We start from the raw sequence: 22,423 nt of genomic DNA on the forward strand, positions 1-22,423 counted from the left end.
AGCTCTATCAAAGTATTTCCTTCTAATTTAAGCAAACTTCCCCAGCAGCAAACAGTTCTGTACAGACAGTGCAATATGTTCTCCATCCACACACAGGGAAAGGTTTTCCACCCACTCCCCCAAACAGCTTTCACTCTCCAAGAGGCAAGAACTGTGCTTCTGGTAAGTTTTTCATGAGCTCTGGTAAATGTAATTTAAACAAATATTACCTGTGGGTAAATATCCTTCTGTAAGCAAAACTATCATTCCTGTTCCTATATCATATTTCTACTAGAGTCTTGTAGGTAAAACTTACATTTATTTCCAGTGTAGTAACACTTTATGTGGATACAGCCTAATTGGATTTGGTTTTGACTTCTAATAGAGGCTGTGGGGGAAAATACAATATCCTTTAGGCAAATTGAGTGTCAATTTTGTACTTTTACAGCTGAAATTAAAGGGGTCTTTTGGAGTAGCAGAAAGGAAAAAAAAATGTCCAGGCAGACTAAGAGAAGCACCACACATGAGCCCATAACACAGCCCACAAACACAGGTACAACAGGAACTTCAAACTCACACCTGTACTAAATAAGGAAAATAAGTTTCATTTTTATCAGGCATCCCCATGCACTAGGAAAAGAATGCACTACTTAGTTTTAAGCAAAACCTTTATTTTAGCTCATGGGCTTGCTTTGTATTAAAAACAGTTACTTCAAAATCAAATTCACATAGAATTCAGCATGTAATGAAGTTGTCATTGGTCAGGATCAGATTCTGAAAGACAAGGGCTCTGAATGACATTTCAACAATCTTGGGTGGCAACAGATAAAACTGGGAACAGCAGCAGGAGCAGCTCCTGCTTTACAGGCTGAGGAATCAAAGTGCCCCTTCCTTCAGCAGATTTTAAAACACCAGCTGCACACCAGGGCCATTTAATGATTTCTCCATTTCCCATAAATTCACTCAGCAAGGATTGAAAACAGCCCTATCCCAGTTTAATCTGCTGCTTCACAGGAGTGAATTCTCTCGAGTCTTGTTAGAGGCACTGCTATTTTCTGCCAGCAATCAAAGTACTTGTCTTAAAACAATTTCCTTACAACACCAACAATCAAGCTACATTATATACACTTCAATTGTACAATTATCTTTAAAAAATGCCCGTACAAAATAGGTTATTTTATTTTTTTTTTAAAAAATCACATGCTAAATTTCAATTACATCAGCATTTTAAAATAACTGAAAAAAATGATAAATAACATTCCAATTTATTAGGAACACTCCTGGCAAGCAAGTGCAGAAGTATCTGCACTATATTTAATATTCTAGTAAGCTTTTCAGGGCAACTTGTGCTATAAACCTCATGTACAAAGTGTGTGAAAGGCTCTTACTTGTGACAACAGAATAAAAGCTAATTAATTAAGCAAGAGTATTTCAGTAAAATTATTCTACTTATGAAGTAAATACCACAAGGGCATCTCATTTACAGCCAGTTAGACAAAGAACACAGCTAGTGACCAGAACACATACATTAGTTAAAAGTCAAATATATACAAAAATATATTAGAAAGTGGTTGAGTTTAACCACAGGCTCATGTAAAAAATGTTGTTTTAAATAGCAATAGCAAAAAAATAGCTATTTCTCTATCTGCAACAGTACAAAAGGCAACACCTACATATGAGGTAGCAATGCCAAATTAAAAACAAAAAGAAACCAAAAAAACAACTTTGGATTGAGGAGCATTTCCTATAATTTCATAGCATATCTGTCAATACAAATATTTAAATGAACATTTTAATTGTTTCAAGAATTAACTACATTAATTTACAAAATCCTTTATTCAATTAACTTTTAAAAAATTACTGGAATTGGTTTAGTTACTGATTTCTCCTGTTTCTAAAAAAGCTGTTGCATTTTTCAAACCCAAACACTGTACAGCAAAAACGTGGAGGCTTTATTATACACACTTGGTAAACACTATGGTACATTAAGACTTAATTTACAAAGATCAGAAGAAGCCAACTGCAGTAATTTTATCCTTTTGTGCCTCACAGGCAGACACTGCACACTTTTTACCCCATGTTCAATGCCAAAGGCAAGCTGAGGGCTCACTATTCCCTTTCACAGCCACAGCAAGTGTTTGAAGTGTTTCACCTCCCTGCAGGAGTGTGAGCCACAAGCGTGGCTTCCATCTCTAGGGCCAGGGCTGCTGCCAGGCAGCAGCTCAGAGCTGCCCTGGGCTGTGCTGGAACTGCCTCAACAACATGGGGTGGGAGAAGGGAACAGCTGTGCCCCTTCTCCCAGTTTCATCTCCTTGTCCTCCTGCAGGTGCAGGGCAGGAGGGGCCAGCTGAGCCTCTCTGACCAAAAAAATGCCATCAATGAAAAGCTAGGAGGGGAACAACCATCCAGCTGAGCTGTGCCAGGTCTGGCCGTGGGGCTGCAGGCCCCTCACATGGGTCAAATTCTCTGCTTCCAGCTCCACTGACCAAAAAGACCCTGCTGCTTCTCCAATTTAGGCAACTAAACTGGACATCTGAAGTTAGATGGTACGAGTAACACCAAAAAATGAACTGGATGGAATTTCAGCATTTATTGTATTAAGAAAATAATATACTTTACATCACAGTGCTTAATTAAATGCAATAAAAAATGTAAACTCAGAATCCTAGATAAAATTTAGCTTGAAAAAATTAGGGCTCGAAGAATTTTGAAAATTCACAATTCTTTAAAAATTGAAGTCACAGCCAGTCAAGTTCACATAACTCACATCTTGAAGTTTACTTGTAAGTAACGCCTTTGATGCACTCCAGCGTTTGATCGGGTTTTGCTTGTTTTGTTTTCTTTAAAAGCCTAAATAACAAATGACCAAGTGCAAAGGTAAGAGGTATCTTCTTCTCTGCAAGGAAACTAACTGTAGCAGTGCTGTGCCCACCAACCCCTGGAGTGCTCTAGTAGATGTAGGGGAATATGCGGTACGGGACGCGCTGGCAATACCTCTCCCAGGCCAAGCCATACTTCTGCTTACAGTGGTGTTCGTCACGAGCCTCTCGATGCACAAGCAAGCAGATGAAATAGATCACGTAGAAATAGGGTAAAATGTGATTAAAACCTGCAAAGGGAGAAAGTTAACTCAGATACAGGACAAAAATCCAGAGATGCTAGCTATTAACATGTTCAAAGCTGGTGACAGACTCTTCAAATATTCAACAAGACAGTGCAAACATTGTGAGACATGTTACATGCAGATAAAAAAAGATCCACAAACCCACAGAAAGTAATTCTTAAAATTTAGAGTCACAAAACCTACCAATTTTACTCTCAGTGCACGCAAAGCTGGCATATATTTAAATTTCTTTAGTCATCAAAAGCAGATTTCCAGTCATCATTGAACTGCCCCACACAAGGTTTATTCTATTTTGGCTGCAGACCTGAGTCCAGCTTTGCTCAGATCACACGACTTGACTTGTGGATGAAAAGAATTGGGAATGACTCAAATGTGAGACTGTAGCCCAAAAACCCAACTGTACTCTGGGCTGCATCAGGAGGAACGTGGCAGCAGGTTCTGATTCTAACCCACTACTCTGCTCTCCAGAGACCCCACCTGAGTGCTGTGTCCCCAGTACAAGGAACACTGTGTGTGATTAACAAACACTTTGCAAGATAATGTCACTGTGTTTGATGATTTTTTTTTTTAATGTATTTCACTTCAAGTCATTCCTGTATCTGATAACCCTTGTCTCCAAGCAAACTCTCACTTTCGGGGAACTTCAGCTGAAAACACACTCACTAGCCTAAAAAATTCAAAGAACAGCTAATTAGCAAGTAAGTCCCATGCTTATTGAATGATAAAGTGTCAGAAAGATGAGTAAAATCTTAAGTATATGTTAAATCTGCAGCAAGTTAGGGCAAAATGGAAGAGAAATTGTGTTGCATTAGATTATGACACAGAAATCTGCTATTCAATATCTCAAATAATTACTTGGCTTTCAAACTCAGTCAGATGCAAAACATAAAAGCATTTTTGCTAAAATCCACTTTAGTCTCTGAAACTTACCACAGGGTAGGGACCAGGCCAGAGCCATGATGATGTCACCAAGGTAATTAGGGTGACGAACAAAACCCCACCAACCCGTGACCAGAAGCCCTTTTCCAGTTGCAGTGGGTATAAATTTCAGATCTGTGAACAGAGTATTGTGGTCAATCCAGTGATTGAAATATGTATTTAAATTCTACAAGGAGTCATTGAATAAAATCCCAGCCAATGAAATAAAAAAAATTACTCACTGGCCAACTTGGGATCTGCTGGATTCCGTCGGAAATTGTTCTTCTGAGAATTTGCACTACGGAATATGTAATACCCAATACCTGAAAATAAACACGATGTATTTTGCATTTTCAGTATTTTTCAGTTTTCTCAGCTTCAACAAAAGCACTCACATGCCATTTGTCACATTTATTCTATCAAAGTCTTTCCCTCAGAGATTCAAGTGATATTTTCTAGTTCTCAGAGATCTAACAAGATAGAAATGCCATTGGAAACCTGCATTCCATATGCTCCTTCACATTACTGACTAACTTTGAAGAGATTCTGAAGAACCTTTATTTTCACATCTACTTTTACATCTATATCTGAGTTTTTTAATGTAACACTGAGTTCAAAATTCACATAATTTCACACAAGTGCTACACTTTGTATGATTACAGCTCTATTTACCAGCCTAGCACTTTGTTGCAGCACCTACTCCATAAACTGACCACCCATTTTTACAAGATCATAATAAAAGAACCAGGCAATGAATTATCTGGGTTTTAAATTAGTATCTCCCATAATTTTCACAGCAACTTGAACTTGCTTTTTCCAAAGCTGCATTGAAAAAAGATGATCATAACATACTTTGAATAAATGTTATTTTAAGAAAATAAATAGAAACCCAAGAAAAAACATAAGGTTAAGACGAAAAAATTATTTTGTGTTTCATTATTGCACCTATTAAGTTGTATGTCTTCTCATTACTTCCAACTCTTTGTCATGTCTACAAAATATGAGTGGGTTTTTTTGGGTTTCCTATTCAGATAACAGGGACAACAAGGCTATATTGGTGCAAATTTAAGGTTGCCTAGAGATGTGAGATTTTTTTCTCAAAGTACTTAGTTTTGATGAAAAAAGTATGTTTTCTACTAAGGTGTTTGTAACTATGGTCATCAGGGAAGGAGATGCAAATAGTTATTTTTTCCCTAGATTCAGCAGAGCTTAGCCAACAAGGTACTGACTTTTTTTTTTATGAGTCACGCAGATTGACTTAAAAAGGCATCTATAAAATTCAAAATATGTTAAGTCATTTCTTCAACTCCAGACAGCAACCACCCACAGCTGCTTCTCAACAGAGCAATTAGCTGTTCAGAGTCTCACCTATCCTTCATTTGCTAAAATGAGGATTTATTATATTCTTTGTATTTCACAGTAGCCAGACAATGACTGCTGCATCTGAGAGAAAGCTTCACCTCCCATCTCAAAGAAACAAAATCAGAACTATGTTGCAACCAACAGCAAGAATAACATATACTGTAACTTACAGTTCAGGACAGTAATTGCAGCAGCAACAGGCCAAGTAATTGTGGTGGGATGACCCACTAAGTAGAAGGCCTGCAGGCTGTAGACAAATGGAACCCACACCAAATCTCCAAACGCCAGCATGAATCCAAATCCATCATGGGTAATGTCCATTGTAGTCAAAACAGCTTCCTAGAAACAAGGAGGAAGGAATTTTAGCATTTCCAAAGCCTCCTACTCTTAACATTGTAATTAGAAATGGAAACAGTTGAAGAAGACAGGCATTTACCTCAAACCAAAGAGCATCCACCACATAGAGAAACTGGAAGCTGTTCACAAGAATCATGGACAGGGATGGCATACTGAGATTGTGGATCTTCATCTCAGCCAAGAGCATTGCCAAGTTTATAACAACCTAAATTAAAAAAGATTTTATTTTAAAATTTACTTTAAAAGAAAGTGATCTTTTCTATTATATTAGAGGACACTTTAACACAGGTATTTTTGACCAACATTTAAGTTTTAGAAAACAATAAACTATTCCACAAGTCAGTTTGCAACAAACCACATTTCTGAAGCTGTATAACCTCAACATATGAATACTTTAAAAATGGCTTTCATTTGCCACAAAACAAAGAAACTAGAAATTTCCTTCAAGTGAATAAAAGCAGTAATTTCTTGTTTTTCAATCTGGAACTGTTTCTCAGTACTCATTTATAAGTATATATATAGTATTTGTAAATAAATAAATAAATAAGTAAATATCCCCTTAATATCAATTATGTGTGTGTGTGTGTGTGTGCGTGTGTGTGTGTAAAAATCCCTCTGTGTAATATTTAAGCAAATATAATAACTCAGATTACTGACTCACCCAGCCAATTAATCCTGGACGCAACTCACAGAAGAATTTGAGGTCAAAACTGCCAATACGAGGGTTTAATTCATGTCCAGTAAAAAAATCGTAAATAAAATACCCTGCAGGTAAGACACAACCTCTGTTAGCAAATACTCTTCCTTTTATCTGCCACTACACTCCTCCCCATAAATAAAATCTCACTTTCCACTAATGTTCTCTCCTTACAAATTTTTAGGAGCCTTCAGATTACCAAAAAAAAAAAAAAAAAAAAAAAAGAAAAAAATTTAAGAGTATGTGCAAAACACAAAATAAAATCTACATAGTTTGTATTTTAAGATGCCTTAATATTTTAATTATTAAGACTAGCCACTTTAGAAGTTCTCCCTGACACTTGTCCCTTCTTTATTTTAAGCCTTATCCTGAAGTTCACATAACAGTGTCTACGAACATGATCATATGGCATGAATTAATTTTACATTTTCTCCTCTTAATTGCTTTTGTCTGGGAAAAAGAACTCCCTTTAGCTGTGACAATTACCCACCCATCAAAAAAGGTGAACAAGAAGGAAAATACTTTACAATATGTGGGGAACCCCCCCACCTCTAAAAAAAAAAAAAGCACTTCACAAAGCAAAGTAAAAGTCACAGTTTTATAATAACCAGCCCTAAATCTAGCCTTTAATTTGTAAAAATGAAACTAACAATTTGAAAATAAATTATCCAGAATGTTCTAACTCACCAGAATTTCCACCTGGTGCTAGCTCCTCCTCGGGTGCTTTCAGGGATCGAACGTACAGATAAATGCTCAGTGCCAAAGAAAAAGCTGCAGCTGACACTGCAAACTGCACGAAGTGATCGTACAAATAGTGAAGCTCAAACTGAAAGTATAATAAAACTCCAATAGCTGCAGCAGTCAAAATAAAAGCATAAAACCCTAGAGGATGTAGAAGACAGACATATTAGTCCCAATTCAAAAGAAAAATATCATTCTAGTCAGACCTACTAATCCAACCTTTCTGCATTTTTACTTCTTCCAATATTTCTCCATATTCCAGTAACATCTTGGACATCCCATGGTTCAAACTTCAGGGGCACAGCAATAAAACCAAGAGACTCTAAGCCCTGAAACTGTGCTCATCAAAAGGACAGGAGGCAGGACACTCTGAATGCTTCTCAGTTTTTTTTCCGTAAGGTCCAATTTCGGATTTTAGTGGAAAAACGGACATTGACACTACTAATGGATAATGAGAGCAGGTCACAAAATCTTATCTGTGGGACAGCTGAGACAACCATATTCTCATCTTTGAATCATCTTCACATATACCTTGGTACAGATAGCAGTATTAAAATGACTTATCAAGTCAAAACTTCAATACAAACTTTTGCATACTCTGAGAGCATAAAATCATGCTGAATGGATTGATGCCCAAATAGGAGCAGGCAGTTCTCTGCTGCTCTCAGCTAAGCACTTCCTATGGATCCCTTCACAGGGTCACAGGAGTTGAGTCAGAAGGAACCTCCAGAGCTCATCTGCTCTAGTTCAGATGGAACCTCCTGTATTTCACTTCATGTCCAGTACCTCCTGTCCTTACCTTTCCACAAAAAAGCTTTTAAAATTAGCCCTTGAAGAATCAAGACAATGGCTTTTTCTTTTTAATGACCCAAATTATGTAGGTTATTTCCTTCTTTTATCAGAATGCACAAAGAACTGCAGCACTATGGCATGACTAAAGATAAAAGTCCAAGACCAAGACAGGTATGAGACAGCCTCAACAAGACTCAGTTCTGCAGGATGGATTTCCCCTTGTTTCTAATACTTACATCCCTATTCCAACTTTAAAATGGTGCATATTACCAGACTATGACAAAACTCGGTTTTTTGATGTAGTATTTGGATTCCACTACCATCCCCGTAGAGTGCAATGTCTTGCTCTTGGGACACTTATTTCCTGATGATTACTAACCATCTTTTTCCAAGAAAAGGCTCATCCTATTTTATTCAAGATTTTCAACAGATACGCTCTCTGGTCAAACTGTATCTTTCAACTTTTGTATTTTATGATGCTGAGCACTGCAATTCCCACAATGGAATCAGTTTCAGAATAACCAACTGCAACACGCTTACCGTTTATCCGGTACTGTAGTTTCCTTCCATTGGAAAGGGGCAGGCCTTCTACAACCTAAGAAGAATAAAATATTTATGTTCAATAAAACATTTTCTGTGGCCCCTTCAAGGGAGGAAAATCAAGCTCAACTCTGTCAGAAAGACGTTCAGTGAAAGCAACCAGTTGGACACACTCAAACCTGAAGCTCATGCATTGTTCGAAAAAACATACTCTGGATAGTAAATTAAAAAGACTAAGAGTTTCAAATAAAAATGTTTATAAAAATAAACCTCTTTCTAACCAGTTCAAGAAGCAGAACTGCTACAATCACTGTGAACATATACAGCATGTACACCCAAAATTCTTCTAGAATTCTATCAGGCAAAGTTTATCCACACTTTGACCCGAATGCCTACAAAATGCCTTCTGCCTTCTCTAAAGTAAGGCTCTGAAATGCAAAAATTCTTGACCAGCTGTGCTGTTTTAAGCCTACAGAAGTCTGCAGCAGCTATATTCCAGTTTATTATGAAAAAGCTCATTAAATTGCTTTCAAATTCACTGTATCAGAACACACCCCATCTTCTAGCCCAGCATACAGTTTAGCTGCCCATAAAGACCCAATTGCTCCCAACAGCCTACCTTTCCAATTGGCAGCAAGTGAAACGCAGCTTGAAGGAAAAACCACAGAAGAGTGATACCAAACACCCTCCACTCCCAAAGACTCTCAAGTGCTGGCAAAGGAGGGAAGTTCAGGAGACTCGGATCATCTTGTTTGCACATCGACAGCAAGTACAATACAGTAGCAGGCAGGAAAAGTATCAGTGTGAAGGTCCCTGTAAACATCAGGGCATGTTAGAAGGTAAGCACAGAAAATAAAACAAATAGTTTCAATCCCACTAAAAAAAACTTCAGTAACAAAGAAGAGGCTGTCATTGTCTTCCACTGAACAAGACAGCAGCAACCCCATAGCCACATAGCAGCACACTGAGACATTCTTCTCACTCCCTTCTACCGCAGGATCACACTCATTGCATCCCTTCAAAAATAACCAAAAACTATCTAGAAATACTTGACTGTCAAAGCTTCAAACACTTAAATTTTGAAAAAGTAAAATAAATTAAAAACTGTAAATGTAATTTTGAAATTGAATGTAATTTTGAAAATGCTTGCTGGTTATTCTTTAATCTAGAAATATTTAAATCTCACTGTGCAAGGGATGGCACAAGATCTTAGCTGCGTTTCACACAAGAACCAAGGGCAAAAGAAGGTTCGACTGCCACCAAATCAAGTGAAACACAAAAATTTTACTCTGAATTCTGCAGCCAAGGTCTAAAAAGCAGTTCTTGACATGACAGAATGGTCAGCAAGTAAAACCACACAAAATAGTACTAATTTTCAACTATTAAGATAATTTGCATACATACCAATTCTTCCTCCAAACTCTAGATCCTTCGTTTTTGTAGGTACTTTCTCAACTGGTTTTACAGCCACAAAAGTCTTTTTCTCTGAATAGATCTCTTCTCTCTTCCTGTCATCCTTCCTTGGACGCAAGCTGTACTGCTCAAGCACACGCTTCATTTCCAGGTCTGGTTTTAACTTTTGCTGTGAATGAATAAAAATAACTTACTAAAAAGTTTCCCAGTGATTTTACTTTATTTTACTCCAGTATTTTGTATTTCAGAGGACATTACTCACTATTAAACACCAATACACAATCATCCATTCATATAAAAAGACTGGTAAAATCAGGCACTGTAACCTATTAGGCCATGATTACAGATCAGCAGCAGTTCCAATACAGATCATTCACTGCCACCCTCCTCCTTTCCCTTCCATATGCCTGGGCATTAGGTAACAATCACTTTCTTTGTAGCAAACTTACTTCACCTCTAAGTTTACTTTGCCTTATATTTCTGCTTGATTGTAAGTGTAGAAGAAGGGATTACAGGAAACCTCACTCCTAATAAGTCAAAATTGTACTAGTTACCAAAGAAGAGGAACAGCCTTGCTCTGAATGAGTTGCAAGTGTGATAAAAGGGGTGGGATGGGTTGGTCAGGGGGATCTTGGAGGAAAAGGACTTGGAGGAGGTAGAGGAGCCCTGAGGAAGAAGGAACAGAGACACAAAGAAGAACAAAACAAGGGAGAGAGAGTTGCTGCAGTAAAAGATCTGCTATGAGGTCAGTCTAGCCCTAATGGAGTTGCACCCTGCAGTCATAGTCGAGCTAGGTAAAGCCTGCATTCAGAGTCTGCAAAGCAATACTTGCAGTCATAGTCCAGCAGGAAACAGCCAGCAGTCAGAGTCTGCAATTGCACCCTACAGTAGGAGCTTGCTGCAGCACAGTCAGGATGGCAAAGCTGTAAAGAATAATAAACCAGGACTCTTTTCACGTTGTTAAATGAAAGTCTGTCTTGGCTCATTTCTGCCCCTAATGAGAGGTCTGCTGCAAAACTTGATTATTGTACTGCTCTTTTCTAGGAATTTTGGGGAGAGCCTACCTAGAAATGTGACAAAAAATGCTAAGGGCAATTCTGTGTTCCTACCTCCAAGATGATGCAGGACGTGTCATTTTTTTCTGTACTTTCAGGTTCACCATTGTACCTCTTGGTGTTATTCTCACTTGGTTTCTGGTAAAAAGAAGAAACACAGTTTAAGCTTTCAGTGTCCTATATATGGCACAGTTATGCAGAAACGAAAGTTTGATTTTCCATAAAATATCTTTAAAGAAATAAATTCCCTCATAAAAATTCTTCTCATGAGTCTAGCTTACACAGCTCTGGGAAGACATGACTCATATGTTTATTTCGGCTAAAGTTTTGTTGAAGAGAACCCGGTCTTTCCAGTCATACAAGAGCTAACAGATTAATCCTACTCCTCAGACAGAAGCCAGGACAAAACCACCAAAGATTTTTTAACCATTTTATCCCAAAAGGTTAAAAGTACAAAAAGTAAACAGTAGCTGCTGGCTAAAAAACTACTTAAAACCAGTTTGTGATCCACAGGCACTGGATCACACAACTCAAAAGAGCTCACTGCAAAACAAACCCCACTACTATTTCAGTGCCTAAGAGCAGCAATTTACTAAACCTATCTAGCTAGCACATATTAATCTGGTTTAGTTTAGCTGAAACCTGACTAAAACCTGTTCATTTTCAATAGAACAGCAGAATGAATTTTCAGTTCAAGGGACTGTGTCTCAGACAAGTGAGAAGCCATCTCAAGGGCCCAAGAGGCAGAGGAAATGCTCTTCATAGATCTCTTCATAGAGAAACATCACCTCTATTCCTCTTCACTTAAAGATCACCAGAATCATTTTTCGCACTCAATCTTCACAAAAATTGCAAGAACAAACCTAATAAATTTCAGCTAAACATCAGATATTGGTAAACTCAGAAATCCCTACAGGTTAGTTTATATAATTAAGCGAGTTTTGCAATATTATCCATCACCAAGGTCACATATAAATATTCCACACTGCGTATTTTCCATTCCTACTGTAATAAACTGTGTATGGTAACAGAACTAATTTTATTTTAACTCCTAATACCTACCTGCAATGTATCAATTAACACATCTAAAAGGAAGCCAACTTCCCTTTGCCCCATTTCACAAGTGGAAGCACATGGCTAAAAATTACTCGAATATTAAATATAAAAAAAAACCTCTGTTTGTTTGCACACCGAGAATTTTGCAGTATCCACGTTCAAATGGAACTTTATAACCTTGGTTTACCTATCAACAATTTCCTCAAATGTTGGAAGCTAGAAACCCTATTTCTAAAGGAAAAAAAAAGACTGCTCTGAGATATACTTTTGCAGATAATTATTCTGTCCAAAGAACATGAACAGCAGCTGGCTTTTACAATGATAAACCCAGTCTGCATAAAACCAGTTTTTCACAAATAGCAAAAGTTTCTTTTAATAAAAATCCAGCAAACCCCCACACAAAAAAAACCAACAAACAAAACTAATACCGGTAGAGCTAAGGTGGTCTCCTGAATGGTTTTCTTTTTGTCATCTTTGTGCTCCCTGCTCTGGGAAGCAGAACGACGCCTGCCCCTTGCTGGCCGACCAGGAGACCGAGAGCGAGAGCGGGACCTGGTGTTACTTCTTCTGGAGGGAGAACTTGAAGAAGACTGGCTCTTCCTGGGCTTGAATGATGACTGTGACTAAAAGAAAGATGGAAAGAAAGCCAAATCTTATCTCTCAAAGAATAATTTTAGAAACTTGGGGGGTTTTTGTGATGACTGTGCTGGCATACAGTTCTGTAGTTGTGTTTCTTCTACTGATGCTCTACAAGGGCTGCTAAGAAAGAGCAACTGCAGAATACTCATTTTGCTGGCAATTCCCAAACAAGCCTGTTCCAAGTCCAACTGCTGCTGGCAATTCCTGTTGAAGCTACAGAAATGGGGCTATGGATGTAAGCTACCAAAGTGAACACCAAGCTGTTAAGCACACCATCCTCTCACAATCCTGTGCACAGGGTAAGGAACTGAGAGCTGTCTCCTAAGTCCTCAGAGGCTGCTCTCACTTGCACTACTCAGCTTTATTAATGCATTTGCCACAGCAAGGCTCATCACCTGTGTGAGGCAACACAGGGCAAATCAACACTAAAAAAACCCAAGTCAGCCTAATAATTTCATTATATCTGGTAACTAATTACATAAACAGTTTACTTCAAAAGCACTGTTTGATTTCCCTGTGAAGTCTATAAAGCTGATCTCCCCATGTAAAATTTCCACAATGCAATTTATACAATGCATAAATGTTTCAGGACAAAGAAAAGCATCTTCCCAGCTTGAGTCTGCTAACCTGTATGCACAAGTAACAAATCAGAAAGCCTTGAAACAGTGGAAACAGTTGCCTACCTCAAGGCAGAAACATTTTGGTCCCAAAAAAGAAAGCCAGTTACTGGGCATGGACACTGCCACTGTCACAAGAAGTGACACTATAGTTCAGATAGAGACACACAAGCTGGCTTTGAACCTATGCAGGTTTTGGAACGGGCTATAGGAATGAACTACAGTGAACATTCAAACAGGGCTTTTTCCTCCTGCATTATTAATTTTCAACTGACACTTCTATAAAGTTTTAAAAGCCTTTACTAGTAACAAAAAATGAAATAATAAAGATATGTATATGACCTGAACCTTTCTCAAGAGTTTGTAATTGTCAAAAACACAGCAAAATACCCCACTGAAGCCTCTGAGGACCCAAACCAGTAAAAGCTATTTGCACATGTTTTAAGTACGTGCTTGAAGGGCATGCACTGTTTAAACTTACAGTGAACTGCATCTTCCCATTTGTTACCAAATTTTATTATTTAAAGACAGAAAACCACGAAATTAGTATCACCAACGGATACCTTTGTAAGGTACTGAAACCAATCTTTCACGAAAAATCATGCTATAGATTTCCTGAAGGATCAGACTTGGTTTTCCTCAAAAATACAATTTTTTTTTACATAAATAAAACAACCATTACACTTTCAAGATGGGGTCATTCTGAACTTCTACTTGAGGTGTCACATAGGAAAAAACTTGTATTTAGCACCAATTCCTTGAAGACACAGTCAACAAAAACTTGCAAAATAACTACCCAATCATAAGCTGAAGTACTGATAATGAAATACATGTGTACTCACCCTTATATCACTTTCTTTCAGGGCAAGTTCAGTTCCATCTTTGTACTTGACAGTATAAAGATGAGCAACATCATCATAACTGGTCACTTGTACCTCATAGTACAGGACACTTCCTGGCCAGCGGCCCATCACCACCTCGCCATCAGCATACTTCCGGCTTGGCATTTTCCAAACAGAATCCCTAGAAAATAAATCAGTCAGTCCACATGACAGCTGAACATTAGGCTTCATTTTCCCCTACCCTCTTTCTGTATCATGCAACTGAAAAGGGGACATTTACAACAAGTCTCAACTTTAAATAGGGAAAAAGCTGTGTGATAAGAAAATAGCAGTGATCTCTTTTCCAAATCATCAGTAGACAGAAGAAATAGTCTTAAAATAGAGAGAAGATTGAAGTTGCATGTTTTGGAAAAACATTCAGATGTATCAGACTAGAACTGAACTATGACATACAATCTCCATCAGGCAAAGCACATCTTTGACCAAAATTACATAATGAAGCTCATCTTATCTAGAGGGAAATGCAAATTACATGGTATTGAAGTGTCCTCTAACCCTGTTTCCTGTGGTTCCACAGAAATGACAGAAGTGATGATTTCTAAACATTAAACATCCCCAATCTCTTCAAAACTTACAGCCATGTTATACACTTTCTTCAATTTATTATGCCAAACACCCAAAAGTTAGAAAACTTCAGGATTTAAGCTTCTGTCTGAGTTGAATATTTTTCTTTTCTACCTCGTTAGCACAAAGACATAATGCCTTTTCCAGGGTCCCATGGGAAAACAAAACACAGCAGAGGAATCACACAGCAACCTGAAAATCTAAATTCCATCCCCCTTGTCTGCATCATCAGTTTTTTACTTGATATTAACAAAATGTGGTGTGACTGCTACCCTTCACCTCACTAGGTGCTGGGAAAAAAACTACAACCACAATTTAGAGAAAGTTGTTTTTAAGTGTAAAATCCTGTAGAACGATTTGTAAAGTACTTCATGTTATGTCACTGCCTTCTGAAAACAGATATCTGAAGTAGAGTATACTCTTAATCTCAATGTATCAAGTGAGACTACCTTAAAAGTCTATGGTTAAATACACACTAACATTTGTACTGACACCATGTGTACAACCAACACGGGAGCTCAGAGGGGATGGCAGGGACAGGGACAACACACAAAGCACAAAATGTTGGTGTCAAAGCATTTCATTTTAACTTGTTTGCTTTATAAATAACTTGTGAGGCCACACAAACTAAGGTAAATACAAGTCTTTAACTAGATAATCATTACATATTAACTAACCTGCAGTGAAAAGCTATGATTCTTGGGGAAAAAATACTGTTAATATTCAATCACAGACCTTCAGACATTGAAGGGGGATGGGGCTCAGTGAGGTTTTACAATCAACATTTATTCTGGCTCTTTCTGACATTGCTGCTGCTGTTAAATGTTACACCTGTGTAGCTCTCCAAATAAAAAAAAACACCAAAAAACTCAGCAGAATTCCCTCATATGTATTTTATTACTAATACTCCAAACTGCTTCAGAACATAAACATCTGTCTATCTCCTTGGATGTAAAATACTTGGAGAAAGAAAAAGAAAAAAAAAAAGTTTTATAATTTGGTTTCACTGACACTAGCCAGTCAGAAAAATTATGAGTTCTAGTCTGTGCTTGTTAGGCATGTACTACTCCAGCTCTTCTGCCTTCTAACTAGTGTTTCTTGTCCCAGTTTCCGTCTTATTCTTCCTGAATTCCCACTCCTCCAACTTTCTTTTATCCCAGTCAGCTTAAACCCTTCAAATTCATAGCCTCATTTCTTATGACTTCCATATTTTCATTTCAAATCCTCCATTCTCTCCTTACCCCCTGTTTTGGAGTCTTTGTGGATTTTCTACCTTTTCTGCCCTTGTTCACCAAACCAGTCCTGGTTCCTCTTTGCCACCTCTGCTTCAGTCTGATCTCAATCCCACTTCTGCCTCCCTGCCCAGTTCTCTCACCCAAAAGGCACTTCTTTAGATCCATGTCTACTACTGCTCCTTCCCAGCCTCTAGCAGCCACAGCTTCTTCCTGCTCTTCCATAAATAGTCTGAACACCGGAGCTCTGAGGAGTGCACTCAGAGCTGTCACCAGCTGTCATACCCTGATCCATGACTCCATTTCCCCTCTGCCTGCTGCACTTCCTACACCCCAGCCAGCTGTTTCTTCTCCTGGCCTGCAGCACCTCAGGCATCAGCTGCAAACCTGGAGCCTGACCAGGACAAAACTGGCGGATCCTCAAAGTAAAAAACAGAATCTTTCCAAAAAGATTTTTTCATGAAGTTGTTACTGAGAACATGTACACTGGTTTTTTTCAATTTATAGCAACCACTTCAGAATTTAGATAGAATTCCACAGGGATAATAAATTCTCTGCCAGATTTCAAAACCCAGCAATGCTGTATGCAAACAGAAAGCCCAAAGAAAAAGTAACTTGATGATTTCATTCTTGTGAAAGGCAGAAAGACCTTCTCTTCCTCCAACCTTGTTCTCAAAAGGAGCTGAAGTTAGTTTTAAAAAATTGAAAAATGTGGCTGAAAGACCTGTAGCTAAATCAATGTCCTGTAATTCAGCCTGAGGTACATATCATCAATATGAGATTCCAAAATAACAAATAAGTGGAAATATCTTCTGATGCAAAAAAATGAACAATCTTATCAATAGGAAAACTTACGTATTTTTCAATTCTTTTCCTAAAATATTACAGCTTAATAATAAGCTCAAACACTAAACATTAAAAGAAGTAAATGCAACTTCTTACCCTACCAAAAATAATTGCCTCCTGTGAGGGAGGTTTGCAATCCTCATTCCTTATATCCCACTTCAAAAAGCTGCACCTTTTAAAGGCAGCCTTCATCTGTTCAGATAACAAACACAATTCCTGGCATCAAGAAGAGAAAAGACAGGAAGCCTTTCAAAAAAATTCAGTTTAGAGATTACATTTTTAATTTACTGCTCTTTCAAGCTCTACACACCCCTGATAATTTTCATCATATCTGCTGGCATCAGCCTAACATTCCCAGCAGTTCTGCACAAACTTTTGAATTCCCAGGGCCTCAAAATATGAATCCAAAGAAAATTTTCTCATATGATGAACCCTGCATTGCACAGACACCTGACTGCAAGTTCAGTCACTTACTCAGGAGATGAAATTTGTGTTTTCTGAACCATTACTATTTTCCTTTAGCAAACTAGAGTCTAAGAGAAAGGATCAAAAGAACTTTGTATCCTACACCAAGCCAAGCCAATTAATGCAAATCTCCCTGGAGCTTAAAAGTTGGTAAAGAATAGAAGTTTCTGCTGACTCAAACAAGAATGAAATAATTAAAAAGAAACTTGGCTGAGAAGTATATTGCCCTATGCACGCATTTCTGGTCTTCTCAATGACTCTCACTAGATACGTGGGAAGATATTTCAGTGTGGAGAAAGTGGTGACTGTTACCTTGTAGCCACAGGGAGATCACACCCCATGAGTAGAAGCTGGGAACATAGTTTCAAAAATAAATAAACACAAAACAAGCCTGCCGTCTTGGAAGAGGCAAAGCTCACAAACACTTAGTGCTTCCATTTACTAATTCTGACATCTCAGCGCTGTTAGATAACGTTCTGGATGTCAGAGAAGGGAACCAGCTGAATGCAAGAAAAAATGCAGGAAAATAAAGAAAACGCTGACAGGCAAGGCTAACAATACACGGAAAGTTACTACTGAATTCACCAAGAACCTTTTCAGCAACACCAGTACTCTCTCTTTACGTTCAGAACGGTGGAGGCACCTAAGCCTGTCCAAGCCAACTTAAAAACAAGTACAAAAAAGCCTCGAGGCAAAAACAACAACCCATCAACTCCCGGGCTGGGAACCGAGGATCTTCCCTCCAAAGAGGCTTTCTCCCGGAAGCCCCGGGGCGGAGGGGAGCGGCAGGGCCCGAGGCGGCGGGCGGTGTTGACAGGAAGGCCCCACGTGCCGGCGGAGGCCCGGCCCCCGGCCCGCCCCGCCCGCGGCCTGGCGCGGGGCCTCCGCCGCGGGGGAAGGGAGGGAGGGAGGGAGGGAGGGAGGGAGGGAGGGGCCGCGCCGCCCCTCGGCGGCCTGTTCCCGCTCGCAGCCCAACAAAGCGGAGCCGCTCGGCCCCGCCACCTCCGGGGCGCCGAGAGAGGGCCCCGCGCCGCCCGCCGGGAGCGAGGCCCGGGCGCGGCCGCGGCGATCGGCCGCAGCGCTTCCCGCCGGGAAAGCCGCCAAGGAAAAGCTGGGGGGGAGGGGAGGGGAGGGAGCGGGTGAGGCGGTGGGAGTACCCGGGCCCGCGCGCCCCGCCGTTCCCGTTGTTACCTGGAGCCCGCCCGCGCCGGGCCGGGCCGGAGGCGGTTCCGCGGAGCGGCGGGAGCGGGGCCCGAGCGCGCGCGCCGCTCTCCGCTGAGGGGGAACAACCGCCCCGCCGAGCGACGGTTACGGCCGCGCGCACGGCCCCGCCCCCTCGCCCGCCCGCCAAGCGCGCCCATTGGCCCCGACGCGCCGTTTGAATCGCGGGCTGGCCGCGCGCCATTGGCTGCGCCCGCCGTGGCGCGGCGCGCGCGGCCCCGCCCCGCCGTGAGGGAAGGGGGAGCTCGGCCCGCCCGCCGCCCGCGGCCGCGCTGATGGCGGCAGGGGCGGGAAGGTCGCTGCTGGCGTGGCCCCGGGGGCAGGCTCACACCACCCGCGCCACACAGGCCCCGCCGCCCGGGTAAACAAAACCCTCGGTTTTGTTTACGGAGCACTCGCGGCGCCGGGGGAGGTAGGACTGCGAGTACTCCTACGCTGTCCGAACAAGCCGTGTTTCTTCCAGCCCTGCGCCTCCAGCACTCAGCGATGACAAAATGTGGTAAAAATGCAGAAAACAATATGCCCTCTCACTCAAAAAGGAAAGTGAAAAAGTGCGGGAAAGCGGAGGCGGCGAGTGCTCCTGCACTGACGGAACAACGGGCTGTGCCGCCTCCAGCACCAAACAAAGCCGGAGCGGGGTAAAAGTGAGGGAAACGCACTGAAAACACCCGAGAGTCTCCGAAAGAAAAATAAAAACCGGCAAAAAAAAAAGCAGAGGAGGCTTTTGAAGAGGTGAGACAAGTGCTCCTGCACTGACAGAACAGGCTGTGCTGCCTCAAGCACTCGACAAAGCCAAAGTGTGGTAAAAATACCGTAATAGAAGTGCAGTAAAACCACACCCACTCTCTCCAAAAGGAAAATAAAAAAGGGGCTAAAATACAGCAGCGTGTCCGTGGTTACCCCTGTGCTTTTGGGTCAGGCCATTTGAGTTCCTGGCCAGATTTTGAAATCAGGAAGTCTAAGCAATACTTGAGCAGGCAGAAACAAAATGTGCGGTGAAAAAGTTAACAAATTGTCCTTAACGTGGAGGTTTAGTTCAAATTAGTTGTTTCCAGTGTTGGGATCTTAAAAGTGGTGAAGTGCTTTAAGAGTGAAATACAGACGTCTTTGTGTCCACACAATCTTGATGGACCTCCCAAATTTTCTAAATTTGTCTAACAAGTGATGCTCTGTCCTAATAAAGCTTCCTAAACGAAGGGAAATTCCTTATAGACAAGACCACGAACAGAAAAACTGCTAGTACCACGCAGACACAGCAAAAACCTCAAATAAAAAAAAAAAAACCACAAAACCTTGAAACAATAGCAACATCACAATAAAATAAAATTTAAAAAAAAAAAAAAAAAATCAAAAATAACAGCCAAAGTGATCTGACATAAACAGGCCACATAGTAGTCATGACCTTAACTTGTCTGAGACATAATTGTTATATTTAGGAGGTTGTTTTTTTTGCTGTTGTTGGTTTGGTGCTTTGTTTATTTGTGTTTGGGCTTAAGTTTCTAGCTATAATTTTTGAATTAAGAGTATGGCAAGCTTTTTTCCTCTAAGTGATTGCAGGAAATGGGTGACTTCCTGGGTGACTTACAAAAATATATATATATTACTATTAATTCTACTTATCCTTGATATTTTTAATTTTTGCAAGTAATTTTTTTTAATTGCATTTTGTATCTCCCATATTTTTGTACCACAGAGGTCCAGTTTAGTTTGTCAAGCCTTTATTGTATTTTTCACTACATGATGCAGTAAAAGATGTCTAAAGGAGGTTAAAAGTACTCAGTCAAACCAGAGCCACATATAATCATAGATTTTAACAAATGCAATCAGAATAAATTTGGTTTTTAGTTGTGCTAAGGCAATCAGCTTTATCTGAGACAATTTACTACACAAAAGAGTGCAACTGAAGCTTGATTTCTGGCTTCAGATAATGGATATTGTTTCCAGCTAAGATTTCTGCTATATTTACTACTGCAAGTTTACAACTATAATGTTAAGAACTGTTTTCAGCAGTTCAATCTAAATTACAGCAGGTATTGCTTGGAATGAGCCTGCTTCATTTTGTTGGCCTACAATTAATATGTTTAAATATGAAGGGTTTCTTCTGAAGTCTCATTTAGAGAATGAACTTGCCTTCAGAGAAATGGTTTGGATTTGTTTACTGAACTTGGATTAGAAACCTCTTGGCCCACTAAGAACTGTTTATTGCAATTCTGCCAGTGATAATTGGTATGCATTTGAGAGATTACTTCAGAAATATTTATGAGACTGTCACAGGACAACTATAAAACGGGACAAATGTGAAATCCAGTCAGCATCATCACCACCACCAAAATGATCTGCTGCAAGTTAAGTCTGAAATTGGCCAAGATCTAATAAAGCATGTCAATCCCACAATGTAAAACTAAGAAAATAATTCTCTAGGCTTTCATTTTAATAAGAATCCCAGAATCACCAAGCTTGGAAGAGATCTTTAATATACCCCAGGTTAGCCAGCACCCCAGCACCACCATAATCACCCATAACCCATAAAAAGTTGCAAAAACCTAAAGCTGCCAACACGAGAAGGTTGAGAAACATTCTGATAAATGGCTTTAGCAGAGGCTACAGGGGTGGGTGGGGTAATAAGCTTCTGTTTCCTCTCCTGATTAGGCCTTTGCTTCAGTGGAAGAAAACACCCATAAGACTCATAGTATTGTGGTGGGTTTTATAGTCTGTTAAACAACCCACGTATACTTACATATATTTATATATATATATATATTCATGTGTGTGTATGTTCTATGTGTATATGCCACATATATACACATTTGTATATATGCTTGCTGCAGCCAAACTGGTGAAGAACACATGTACTGTGTCACATCACAAAACATAACTGGAAGGCAGTGTGAATTCTGAATGTGGACAAAACCCATCTCCTCTCTGCTTCTCAAATGTTTAAAATCTGATGATCCTCTTCTTAAAGGTGTTGTGAGTGTACTCAGGTATTTTGGGGATTATTCCATTAGTGTATGTAATTTCCTTCCTATTTTTTCAGTGGTAGAATGCTTCTTATTAAAAGATTTGGGATTAACCTCTTAATGTTACCTAACTAAATCAATAAAGCGTTTTTTTTGCATAGACCTCAATAAGGCTGGGATTCCAACCTTGACCATGGAAAAAGTTCCTCATGTATTAATTTATGATGTAGTGAATTGGAACTTCAACCTGCCTATGAAGCAGCAGCCTGCTAACAAACACTGCTGCTGTGGGCAAATTAAGTTGAACACTTGCATTCTGGGAGGTTTTACAAAACGTTTATCTTTAGAAACAGCTTTAAAAAAATACTCAGGCTATCAACCATGCTGGGCTCAGCAGTAAGAAGAGGAGCACATACACATGCAAAAAGAGACAGAGAAAAAAAGCACCTTGAAACTTTGATCTCCACCACAGAGCAACGAGTTTCCTTTCTGTATTGTACGTGAATTTATAAATAAGACTCATTATTGACTGAGGGAAGTTGATGAAATTCTCCAAGAAATGGGTCTTGAGATAAGAGTTTTGGCTACTGTATCTTCTGCTGGGCTGCTTACCTTGCCATTTTTGCAGCTCGGCTGTTAAATTACTCCAGCAGAAAGCCCTCGGGACAGTCGAGTTTCTGAAGGCTTATGGAAAACACAGACTACAGGATTTCCAAGTATTGGTAAAAAAAACCCATTTCCATGCAGCAAAATTATGTCCTTGAAAGAGTTGTAAATGTTTAAACAGAAAGTGGTGCTCATTCTAGAGAAAGAGAGAAAACCTTAAAGTTTAAATTATTCTGAGTACAAAGAAAAGCCACATTCATCCCCTGGGTACTTGCTGACTCACAAGCAGTTTCCCAGAAGTCTTCTGGCTTTTAAACCTGTATTCTTAGTCTTCAGC

The 22,423-nt window shown here is 39.8% G+C and overlaps 1 protein-coding gene across 1 annotated transcript; it reads right to left on the minus strand.

Annotated features, from left to right (window-relative positions):
- Positions 1–629: 629 nt before the first annotated feature.
- On the minus strand, positions 630–18,636 carry LBR (lamin B receptor). Its single transcript, XM_056487967.1, has 14 exons — positions 18,491–18,636; positions 14,133–14,313; positions 12,463–12,657; positions 11,033–11,116; positions 9,915–10,092; positions 9,130–9,323; positions 8,511–8,565; positions 7,125–7,319; positions 6,402–6,505; positions 5,820–5,945; positions 5,554–5,722; positions 4,264–4,344; positions 4,034–4,156; positions 630–3,088 (listed from the first exon to the last, which is right to left on the minus strand). Exons 2-14 carry the CDS (start codon positions 14,295–14,297, stop codon positions 2,928–2,930), a joined length of 1,830 nt encoding a protein of 609 aa, XP_056343942.1. The 5' UTR covers positions 14,298–14,313; positions 18,491–18,636; the 3' UTR covers positions 630–2,927.
- Between the last annotated feature and the right edge of the window lie 3,787 nt (positions 18,637–22,423).

Source organism: Oenanthe melanoleuca, chromosome 3 (assembly GCF_029582105.1).
Source record: "Oenanthe melanoleuca isolate GR-GAL-2019-014 chromosome 3, OMel1.0, whole genome shotgun sequence".
NCBI lineage: Eukaryota > Metazoa > Chordata > Aves > Passeriformes > Muscicapidae > Oenanthe > Oenanthe melanoleuca.

Coding starts and splice junctions, on each gene's coding strand:
- LBR (XM_056487967.1), bottom strand. CDS start 14,297: ATGCCAAGCCGGAAGTATGCTGATGGCGAGGTGGTGATGGGCCGCTGG. Junction 9,324..9,914: donor AGAGTTTGGAGGAAGAATTG/GTATGTATGCAA, acceptor TGATGTTTACAG/GGACCTTCACACTGATACTT. Junction 8,566..9,129: donor ACTTGCTGCCAATTGGAAAG/GTAGGCTGTTGG, acceptor TATTCTTCTTAG/GTTGTAGAAGGCCTGCCCCT.